Genomic DNA, 12,244 nt, shown 5'->3' with positions numbered 1-12,244 from the left:
AGCCCCTTCCTCATCACGTGTACGTGTGTGTGTGTGTGTGAGCGAGCGTGTCTACGCGTGTGTGATTTGATTTCCTGTCCCGTTCTTCTCACCGATAGAGAGCGTTGAGTCGAGCGAGCCGGCGGACCTGTTGGATAGACAGAGGTGCCTGGTGGCGTTGGCCTCTCTGCGACATGCCAAATGGTTCCAGGTTGGCGCTCACTTCTTCTCATTGTTATTGTAGCCTTATGACCCAAAACTACATGCCATTTTCCTCAATTTCCTCCAGCTGTCCAAATGCTCAACACCTCATCACGAACATTTACGTATCGTAAGGCTACAAAAGCAATTGTTACACTTTTTGTTTTCTTTTGCCTGTTTTTGTTTGTCCATAACCTGCTTGTCATCATAAAGGATTTGTCTAGTGCTTTCCTGCACCGTATCTTCCCTTCTCCCACCCCACCGACATAAGCCCCGCCCCCTCCTCCATCATCCGCACAACACGGACCAGAACCGAACCACAACACACACCTCCACACTCACACACACATAGTCAAGATCTAGAGATTTAGGGGTTAAAGGTTGAGTTTGAATGTTGCTCTCAGTTCATTGGCCGATTCCCTCTGGTTTCCTCAGGCTAGAGTTAACGGCCTAAAGTCGTGCGTGATCGTCTTACGAATACTGAGAGACATGTGCAATAGAGTCCCGGCGTGGGAACCTCTGAAAGGATGGGTGAGTAATCAGATTGACTTTATCACTGCAAATACTACAGTGATGATACGGTAACTTTAGGAGTGTAATCTGCCAATGAGAATTCAATGTATGGAATTTGGTAATTAAAAATCAATTGACAACAGGCCATTGAATAATTGAAAATTGGGGCTCAAGTGAGCAATACAGCCACGGCGTGCAGCAAAATTGGTTGGTGTCAAATATTCCCGTATACATTTATTTTTAATCCTAAAACTCTGATCTGAGTACACTGTAAACAAATTATTTGATCAATAAGTTATGACAACATATGTTTTTAAATTGCTTTAACTTAACTACGTTAAGCAATCTTCAAGGAAAAAAGTTATACAAAAAGTTAAACAAGATATACAAGATTCAACCATTTTTGTCAGTTTAAATTATTTAAGCATCTAAGTTGATTGTACTTAAGCAACAACTTTTTGTACAGTGTACAAATGTTCATGATTTGTTATTACAACTTATTTTTCTTTTGTCAAATTGACTTGGATCATTTATGTGGTTCCGATAACAATATTTTGAGTTTTTGTTAATTAAACCAATATCCATTGTATTAACTTTTTAAGTTAAACAACAATATTTTTTTATAGTGTAGAAATGCATTCTTGCATCACAGATTAAATGTATAATATTAATACATTGTTTAAAACACCTCAAGCTGCCATTACTGCTCAACATAATGTTTTTAAACTATTAATGTGATAAATATGTTGAAAATACTACATCTATCATATAAGTTCTCATTGGATATAAAAATTACACAGTACTTTGTCATCCAAAATAAAAATTGACTACTGTATTTTAGAAATATGTTGTTCAGAAATATTGCACAAACACAAACGTACCTCAGAGCGTCCATATTTTGAAAATAACTTATGGTTGTAACTTATAATTTTTGCATATCTAATGGCTAAAAATGATATATATATAAGGTACACACTGTACTGTTCAAAAGTTCACAACTGTTCTCCAACACCAAGGCTGCACTTATTTGATTAAAAATACAGTAATAACAGTAAAATTGCGATTATATTACAATTTAAAGTAACCGTTTCCAATTTGAATATATTTTAAACTGTAAATTATTCCTGTGATGGTGAAGCTGTATGGTGTATTTTAACATGCCTTAACACTTCATTAGCCAATCAACGTGCAGGACTGGATATATCCAGTTTATAATTATAAAGGACTGGTACAGTGAGTGATTAACTGACTGTTTTTTACAATAACCTCAGACTTAATCTCTCTTCTCAGTGGCCCATGGGCACATTTTGATGAATTGATAGTTCTTTATGTAATAAATCAGTCTTTAAAAAGTGATTTGCTCTTTTGTCCTCAGCCTTTGGAGTTAATATGTGAAAAGGCCATTGCCACGTGTAACAGACCTCTGGGAGCTGGAGAGGCTCTGCGCCGGGTCATGGAGTGCCTCGCCTCTGGCATACTGCTTCCAGGTATGAACACTTACAGAAAGAAGCGGTAAAAATGAGTAACAAACTCTTTTCGGAGAATCCATTATCAGTAAAAAAAAAAAAACTGGTGAAGGGTCCCATATGCTACAGAAAACTTTTATGGTTTTGTAATGTTTAAGTTTGATTTTTTTTTTTTTGACATTTATATATGCTATTATAAGCACAATTATAAACATCTAATGTACAGTTCATTATATTTCAAAATGTATTTTACAGTTTAAGTTTTAGGTCAGTAAGAATTTTTAAATGTTTTTGAAAGTCTCTTTTGAAAGTTTTATGCTAAATTAAGGTTCATTTATTTGATCAATAACACCGCAAAAAATATTGTGAAATATTATTGCAATTCAAAATAACAAATGTTATTTATACCTGTGATGTATAGTTGAATTTTCAGCATCATTACTCCAATCTTGAGTGTCACATGATCCTTCAGAAATCATTCTAATATGCTAATTTGAAACCATTTGTGCCGCTTCATATTTTTGGGGAAACTGTGATGCATTTTTTCAGCATTCAACAGAAAAGCATTTATTTGAGACACTTTTGATCAATTTAATGCATTTTTGCTGAAGTTTTTTTTTTTTTTTTTTACTTTGGAAAGGTAATTTTACGACTGCATGTAAAAAGCATGTTAGTGTTAGCAGCGTTGCAGGACATTAAGTTTAAACGATTTTTAAATAATAAATTGTACTAAACTATATTATACAGTATATTATTTTAATTCATGATTTCTCAAATGTAAACTTCAACCTTTATAGGCAGTGATGTCAGAGCTTTAATATAAATGCTGTTTTTTGCTTGTTTTGTTTTTTTAAATGTGAAAGAGTAAAAAAAAAAAAAAATTAAACAGTTTTTATAAAATGATCAATTGTGCATCAATGGATCCCTAATCATGATAGACTATAAATAAGACTGAATATGCAAGATAAGTGTGAGTATGTCGTGTGCAGTGTGATGACAGCAGCGGTGTCACTATCAGATCTGGGTTTCATTTGCAAAGCTCTAGTTCCTGTCTGTGGCCCAGAGGAATAATGGAGCCTCATTTATCTACTCTTGACATAACTAGTCCATCCCTCTGTACTCTTATATTCTTTTCTCAGTTATTCATTAATAATGAGATGCAGGCATTAATATTTGATTGGCTTGCATAGAAAATAAACCTGTCCCACAGTGATATATTTACTTATTTGAACATAAAAAATATATATTTGTATTGTACCTTGAGGGCATAATTTAAAAGATAAAGGTTCACTTAAAGGTTAAATTAACTCATGACCTGCAGTGATGGGGAGGGAGTAAATAATGAAAGACTACAGTTTCCAGTATCTTCCACAACTTGACTGTGTCTTATATTTTGTTGGATGCATTTGCCGTATGAATAACGATCATCTTCTATTCCCTCTCAGGTGGACCAGGCCTGCATGATCCCTGTGAGAAGGAGCCCACAAACACACTGTCGGCCATGACGAATGAGGAGGCAGAGGCCGTCACTTACAATGCACAGGTACTGCCAGTGTGTGTGAGATGCAGGTGTCAGTGGATGACCGAGAGGTGCTTATCTCATCTGTGCTGTCTCGATTACTGCCATGCGTCTCACATATGGTCTTATCTGTGATTCTTGCTCATATTTACACAAATTTACTGTTGGCGGTGAGTCATCTCCCATCCCTTCCATCCATCCATCCATCCCTCCATCCATCCATCCATCCATCCATATTTATTATTTTAATATATATATGTATGCACCAATGGTACACAAAGATAACTGGCAATATTTACCTTCATACATTTTTGGGGGGTTCTTTTGGACAAATTAATCATTGAATTTGGTTTTGATTTGCTTCATTGAAATAGTTTAAACTGGTTTACTGAAATGAATCAGATCTATAAGCTCTAAACCCATTTTTGCTACTGAAGTTTAATCCAGAGATTGTGTTAAAACCTGTCACAACACTGTCATATCAGTCACAAGAGAAGGAAAGATCATGGACCTAGTCTAACAAAATGCTCTTTAGAATTAAAATAATGAGATTTTTATATCAACAGCAAAATCTTCTCAGATATATGGTGAATATTCCATGTATCACCCAGCCCTAATACACACACATACACATATCCCGATAGAGCACCTTGATGATTGGTTCTCTAATGAGCGTGGGAAAATGATACGAAGTCTGCCCGTGAACCTTACTCCTGCCCCGGGGACTGTGTGTGTGTGTGTGAGCTGCATCTTTGAGTACATTTCTGTAGCGCTTTTCCTTTGAACGCTCATGCAGTCGAGATAAGAATCACAATGTGTCTAATTGTTTTGCAGCAGATCGAAGAGGTTCAGTACAAACACACACACACACACACACACACACACACACACACTGGATTTTTTTTTTTTATTGTTTAAAATTTTCATCAAATGTTATTATTTCCAGCAATCATTTTGAAGCGTAATATAAAAAATGAATTTGTCTTCTGCTTTTGTGAATGTGATGCTTTAGGTTTTGTGGGAATATTGCGGGTGTAAATGAGGATATGTTTTTACTGCAGTTAGCCGTAGTCATAAATGAGATGCATTGCGGTAATATGCCATAGTAACGCCTTCCTGCAGAGATGCTGCATTCAAGAGAGAGTTTTTTTTTTGTCACAGAAAGATATGCTTATAGCTATAATTTACTCGATGAGGAGTTCAGAAGTTCGAGACGAGCTGTGTGTTTAATCACTGAATTTAAAGGAAGGAAAATTTTTATTCAGCTTCATTAAAATGCCATTATTGCTCATTAACCTTAAATGTTAAAACTTTACATCAGGAACAACATGTACCTTACTGTGTAACTTTCTATGTAAATACAATTAATGTTAACACGTCTACTCTGGGCATGATTAGTATTACATCACCTTGAGGTAGTGTATACGGGAATGTTGAAATTGAATGTTTACTAACTACGGACTAATCATCTTTAATCTCAATGATACGTTTGGGAAAGTGAGTAAATAACTATCTATGTAACTTAACTGTCAGCTGAAATCCTTTGGCATTGATTTACATTCAAAAGTTTGGATCAGCAAGATTTTATTTTATTTGAATTTTTTTTAGAAATTAAGCATGGACACTTTAAATTGATTTCAAATAAATGTTCTATTCATCAAACAATCCAGAACCCCCCCCCCCCCCCCCCCCCCCAAAAAAAAAATCCACAAAAATATGAAGCAGCACAACTGTTTCCAACATTGATAATAAGAAATATTTCTTGAGCCTCAAATCGGCATATTATAATGATTTCTGAAGGATCATGTGACAGAGTAATGAATCTAGTTTTATCGGGTGATGTACCGCCCAAGTATATATGATGTATCTATTCCATCAGTTCATCTGGAGTCACATGCTTATCTTTAGGAAATGTTTGTGTATTGTGCAGTGGCGGCTGGTGGGACTTTTTTGTTGTTGCTTTACTGCTTTAAAATGGCTTTTGTTTTGATCACTTTTAGACAGAAAATATAAAGAACGTTACACTTATACAGCTTAAATATAATTTCACTCACCTAACCTATCACTTGAAGCAAAAACCCATCCTTCTGCCCTTTTAAATGTGCTTGTCAAAAGAGCGCGTTTGGGCGTTTAGTGAAGCTGATTCCTGTAGCCTATATCCAGCTTTGGTGTGGGGTCTTGCTTTATTTTTAATTTGTAGCTGCTGTTCAAATGGTAGCTTGGTAAATTTGTTGGCGATCAAATATTCAATATCTCTACTCTACATAGCTGGTTACTCTCCGTGATTGGCAAAACCATCAGAGGCAAAAGACTCTATGGATTTGCCTCCTCTTCTCTGTCCCCTCAGACTCGCTTTAGCACAGTTTTCTAAAAGATTGTAATTACATCAGCAGATTCGGCACATTCGGGGAAGAGTAGCGGTGGTTCTGACTTCAGTAATATTTTATGGTGTTACCGTGGTGAATTTACAAACAAGAAATTAAATGAATAACTAGTTTTTGTTCTTTTTTTTAATTTTTTTACATTAAGTCTCCTATTTCCACCTCAAAATATTGGCTAGGCTGTGCCTCCCCTGACGAGCCACCACTGATATTGTATTTGGGACAATATTAAAATGGCCACTTCAGTTTGTAAGTTGTTCAGTAAGGATATTCATGCAGATGCTCTGAATACTGTAATTAAAGGTGTTTCTCAAAATGGGCTCAAATCTTTCTAGAGATACTTTTGGATCCAAACGTTATGGTGCCTCCTAATGGGCTATAACTAAAGTAAACAGCTTTGTCAATATCTGTTGAGATGAGTTAATGCGAGTTAGTTGTAGCATGAATTATTTGTGAGGCAGTCTGTCCCATAATTCCTCTGAACATGGTGATTCAGTACCCAATGTTCCACATCTACAGGCGGTCTCTGGCCTCAAGCAGAGTTATTGCTTTATTATTAAAAGAATAAGCAACAAGTGTGTGTGCGTTTCTTCAGGGTGTTTTAAGACAATTTTTTTCAAGAGCAGATAATTTAGGTTTGCTCTTTGATAACCTTGAAACTAGGGATGTGCTCCAAAGTCTGAATTTTGGAAATGCATGGAAAATGAGTAACACATTCTATGGAGCCCCAAAGGGACATGGTTAGGCTTGCTGTGGCAGTCAATTACGTTACAGTACATCAGATTTCACTGATCACATGAATATATTAAGAGAGAGAGAAAACTGACAGGATGATGTCTGAGGATTTGGTGCACAACAGATCCTGAGAGTCATTGAGAAATATCTTATCTTGTAAAATGTACACAGAGTATGCGTGATCACAAATTCAAAAGTGAATGTAAAAAGCAAGCACGCATTCAAAAGCGATTTGAATACACTGCATATTGATAACGGCTCCCTGCTGTTAATTATATACAATATAATTATCCAACTATATAATTGCGAAAGACAGCAAAAGGATTGAAATATATTTTTCCATCACCATGTACCTTTAGGGGTTCCGTAGAATGTGTAATTTCCTTTCCAAACAGTATTCGGCTTCAGGCAAATCCCTACTTGATACATTTTTATCATATCTAATCTCTGTGTGTGTGTGTGTGTGTGTTTCAGCATGCTCTGCGGCTCATGGCCTTTGGGCAGATCTATAAGGTCTTAGAAATGGACCCTCTCCCCTCAAGTAAACCTTCACAGAAATTCCCCTGGTCAGATAAAGAAGGTGAGCACACATACCTAATTCATTACTTAAACCTGAAGTGTGTCTTTTTTATATTTGAATACTAATATTCTAGTTTAATGTAGAAGTACGTCATTTGTAGGTTGATTTCTCTGAAAAGTGTGAAAACTGTGGCACTCTTAAAACATTACTCTGTTTGTTTGAACATCCTGATCTGCCCGACAACAGCAACTTTGACTCAACCAATGGTGTTGGAGTTTGGGGTGGGGCTGTTTTCAGGAAACGGGTTTTTGTTGTTGCAAATCTATTTGGTGGTGGACAAGAATTTTTTTTACACAAATTACAGCTCTATGGGTCTGTTTTTTTATGTGTTTTAGTAATTAATTGTAGGTGTTTTCATCTACACATTAACTTTACTCTGGTGTTGTATCAGGTCTAGGGCTGAAGAGACCTTATGAAGATGGCCTGCTGGACGACAAAGACCTCATCAAGAAGATGAAGCGCAACCTGAGAAAAGGTCCGTCTGAGTAATGATAGACAGATATATTGGCCATATTTTTAAATTACATCTGTCAGTTTAATGAATGAATTTAGTACTACTATTAAACTTACTACAAGTAATGTGCCTGAGCAAACCAAAGCTTTCTTTGTTCTTCATGACAAAGTAGAAAAATGTGCCTGCCTTGAATGTCATCTCCTGTTGTAAACCAGCAAGGAACGCTCATACAGTATCATGCATTCTCCAGTCATTTGTTCTTTATTATTCCCCTGTTTGGCCATAAAAAAACTTTTGTCCTCTTTCTAGAAAGATTAACGTATGACATTCTCATCTAATTTTTCCTCACCTCAGACCCTTTTTTGCTGTATCGTACCTCTAATCTCTCACCTGCTTTCTCTTCTGTAAGCTGTAGCTTTCTCACTCGACTCTTTTATTTGCGGCCATCTCTTCCCTCTTGCTCCTCATCCTGCTGCGCTTCCATCTCTTGCTCTCTCGTACAGGAAGCAGACAACCGTTGGGAAATCAATGGCATTGATTCTTAATTTCTCTTGGAGCCGCACTGCTGTCCCCAGCCTGTGCTCCTCGCTGGACTCATATAAATTGCTTTCAAAGCAGCAGAATTTCACAATTAGCCAGCTGATGGAACGAAGGGATACTACAAAGTTAGAAGATGATCTGTGTGTCTAAGGACCGTTTGCTTTTCGCTATAATTGCTAACGTTTATTTCTGCTCTTTTTCCCTTCCAGCAGTTCTTGACAGTAAAGCAATAGACTCGAATCAACCCATGAACGCTCTGATGCGTTTGAACCAGATCCGGCCGGGGCTGCAGTATAAACTGCTGTCTCAGTCAGGTCCGGTTCACGCCCCCGTCTTCACCATGTCTGTAGACGTCGACGGCACTGTCTATGAGGCCTCTGGCTCCTCTAAGAAGACCGCCAAGCTGCACGTGGCTGTCAAGGTATATCTGGACTTTAGTTGTTTTTACAACATGTGATTGGAGTGGTGAGCATCATGTAAGGAGATAAAGGATTAATTCACTCAAATTAGTATTTTGTCATCATTTACTCACCCTTGTGTTATTTGAAACCCATATACAGTCAGATTAGACTATGTCCAAGCTGCTCTCTTCCATGCAATGAAAGTGAACGGTTACTGTCAAGCATCAAAAAAGACAAAAACATAAATATTTACATTATTTGTAGCTTTACACACTTGTATGGAAAAAAGCAGCTTGGGCATTCTGCCTAATTTCTTCCTTTCTGATCTACGGAAGTCATGTGAGTTTCAAAAAACCGGGTGAGGGTGAGTAAATAATGACAGAGCTTTTATGTTGGGATGAAATAGTCCTTTAACAATATGCACTTGAAGCCACAGTGCTGATGTGGGCGACGTAGGTCCAAGCCTACTTTCCTGATCTTGTTGACCCATTTTTCCCTCTACATGTTCTGTGCTCTTGTTGAATAAATGTGGCAAAAAGGTTTAATAATAATTACTGCTAGAGCTAACAATTGTTTTTATTGATCTTTTGATTTTGTTATTGATTGAACTAATTGATTAATCAGAAAAATGCTAACCTTGTTTTTTTTCTGCATGCATGCACAGAAGGCTTAGAGTCAGCAAGGAATGCTGTTTTCAACCCAATATACATCCATAATACGCATTTTCAGAGTTTTCAGGCATTAAATTCAGGACTTTTTTTAAAGCTCCAGTTTGCTTTGCTTGTTTGTAGGGTTGCACAATTTTGTCATTTTGTAAACATGACTATAAAATCATAATAGTTATTATTATTATTATTAGATGAGACACACGGATCATGAGCTGCTTGTGTGTAAATGAAACACAGTGCAGCGCTTTATTCTGAAACACAAAGCTCGTACATTTAATTCATTGAATTGCAGGGATTGTCATATTATGTCAGTTTTATTCTGATTAATTGTTCCGTTACAATATTCACTCTAGCAGCGTAACTATACATTTTCCAGTGTGATCAGGCCAACATATACAGACCTAGTTGTTGTGCTAGTGTTAAACTCTTGTTAGATGTATACTCGACCCCGTGACCCTGGTTAAATCCGTCTGTTAGCGGTATAGATGACCCTTCTTGAAACAGATTTGTAAATTTGACCCTATTTTCAGTGTGTAGAAGGTTACAGCAATGTGTGCTTCTCTTCAGGAAGACCAGTTAAGCTTGTCCCACACACACACACACACACACACCAGTGATTCCCAGGATGCAAAAAGGGCTAAAATCTATGTAATCCCAGAATGCTTGTGAACAAAGGCTCTGGAGCGTAAGACCACACTAATCCTCTTTCTGTGAGAGCGCAGCCATTAACGGCACCAACAGCCCCAATTTGGGTCAGACTGACAAATGAACCCTGGCGCTCTTATGATATCATTTCCCCTGCGTAAACACACACTTAAAGCATGCATTCACCCTAACTGTGAGAAACGAGCCATCAAATAGCAGCACCAAATCAGACAGAATTAGGCCAGAAACATGCTTGCGAATTTTATTTCATTTTGTGTATATTTGGGGTGTACGTGTACTTAAATAAAAATTCTGTCCAATACCAATAAATTTGATAATTAATCATGGCCTGTAATCGATAAATGGCCTATATATATCTTTTGTTGTAAAATTTTTGTAGTCAAATTCAATGGACTATATATACATGCATCTGAAAATTCAGATCTGCCGTTACAGGAAAAACAATTACATTTTAAAATAGAAAAGTTATTTTAAATTGTAATATTTCATAGTATTACTCTTTTTACTCTGATTTATCAAATCAATTTATCAAATCAAATCTTGGTGAGCATAAGATACTATAAGAGCATAAGAGAGATAATAAAAAAATAAAGAAAGACTGTCCCTAATCTTTTGAAAGGGAGTGTGTATAGATAATTAGAGATTTAATTTATCATTATTCATCAGTATTTTCAATATATATTATTGGCTGACAACTGATATATTGTGCGCAAATATGTACAGTATTCGTATAGTATATTTTGTCTATTTCTTTAGCTATTCAGAATTTTGCTTGGTTAAACATCCTGCATGATTTGCACAGATCTGAAGCTCAGCTTTGCATCTGTGGTATGGGCATTTTTTTATATAAGCAGTCTTTTCGAGGTGATGATTTCTCTCTCAATAATGACCTCAGTATCCAAGGAACTGTCCGCTTTTGATTCCGCCTGCTCATGCTGATAATGGCCACAAAGATGAGCAGAACTTTCCCAGCATGTTTCATACCAAAACCTCCAAAAGTCTCTCGTTTAAAGCTTTACTTTACTTTTTGGCTCATTGGGTCATTTTCGATACAAACTTTAAGTAAAATGAGGGATGATGTGGCACAGCCACAACCAAAATTGACATTTGCAGAATTTAATTTATTCATGCTTGTGTTGCTCCAAAAACTATTGGAGTTTCCACAATGTTCTTACTGCACCATAAAAGTTGGTATTATCTTCTGGAGCCAGTTACACCAGCTGTGCGCAAGTTACAACTCCAAGTTTTGAAGTAAATGGGCACTAAGAACTTACAATTTACACACTACTAAATATGGACTAGCTACGTTCTGCTTTGAGAACAAATGGTGCGACCTAATAAAGTAGTTAGAGTTAGTTACAAACTAGTAGTTACTAAGCCTATAGACTTTGTTTTAGTTAAAGGGATAGTTCACCCAAAAATGAAAATTAGCCCATGATTTACTCACCCTCAAACCATCCTAGGTGTATATAACGCTCTTCTTTCAGACAAATACATTTGGAGTTATACAAAAAAAATGTCCTGGCTCTTCCAAGTTTTATAATGGCAGTAAATGGCATCCCAAAATTTGAAGGCCAATAAAGTGCATGCATCCATTATAAAAAATTAAACCACACAGCACGGTTAATGAAGGCCTTCTTAAGCGAATCGCTGTGTTTTTGTTTGAAAAATATCCAAAGTAAAGTAAAATATCGTCTGCCAGACCGACTTCCATATTCAACTTATGATAAAAGTGCAACTGGCACAACGATGGCGTCGGACGTAGAGTAAGCGTTTTGAACTGTGTGAGGCATTACACTTTCTTCGTAACTTGAATACGGAAAACGCTCCATCAGAAGCTAGATATTTTACTTTATTAAGGTTTAAATATGGATATTTTTCAGAAGACCTTTATTAATCCCCCGGAGTCGTGTGGATTACTTTCATAATCAATGGAAGCACTTTTGTGGGCTTCAAATTTTGGGCTCCCACTCACTGCCATTATAATGCTTGGATTAGCCAGGACATTTTTAAATGTAACTCTGATTGTATTCGTCTGAAAGAAGAATGTCATATACACCTAGGATGGCTTGAGGGTGAGTAAATTATGGGATAATTTTAATTTTTGGGTGAACTATCCCTTTAAGTAAGAACTTAAGAAC

The 12,244-nt window shown here is 36.6% G+C and overlaps 1 protein-coding gene across 4 annotated transcripts in view; it reads left to right on the top strand.

Moving 5' to 3' along the window:
* strbp (spermatid perinuclear RNA binding protein) overlaps nt 1-12,244 on the top strand; it is a 127,985-nt gene that overhangs the window by 103,935 nt on the left and 11,806 nt on the right. For all 4 annotated transcript variants that reach the window (XM_079804525.1, XM_079804526.1, XM_079804527.1 and 1 more), the window contains exons 7-13: nt 99-190; nt 616-711; nt 2,069-2,180; nt 3,605-3,702; nt 7,269-7,374; nt 7,766-7,849; nt 8,578-8,789. In XM_079804525.1, coding sequence (XP_079660651.1) covers nt 99-190; nt 616-711; nt 2,069-2,180; nt 3,605-3,702; nt 7,269-7,374; nt 7,766-7,849; nt 8,578-8,789 — 800 coding nt within the window. The remainder of the gene's footprint in view (nt 1-98; nt 191-615; nt 712-2,068; nt 2,181-3,604; nt 3,703-7,268; nt 7,375-7,765; nt 7,850-8,577; nt 8,790-12,244) is intronic.

Source organism: Gobio gobio (assembly GCF_949357685.1).
Source record: "Gobio gobio genome assembly, chromosome: 22".
NCBI lineage: Eukaryota > Metazoa > Chordata > Actinopteri > Cypriniformes > Gobionidae > Gobio > Gobio gobio.
Note: the sequence above shows the minus strand (reverse complement) of the source record. Positions and strands in the feature narration are given on the sequence as shown.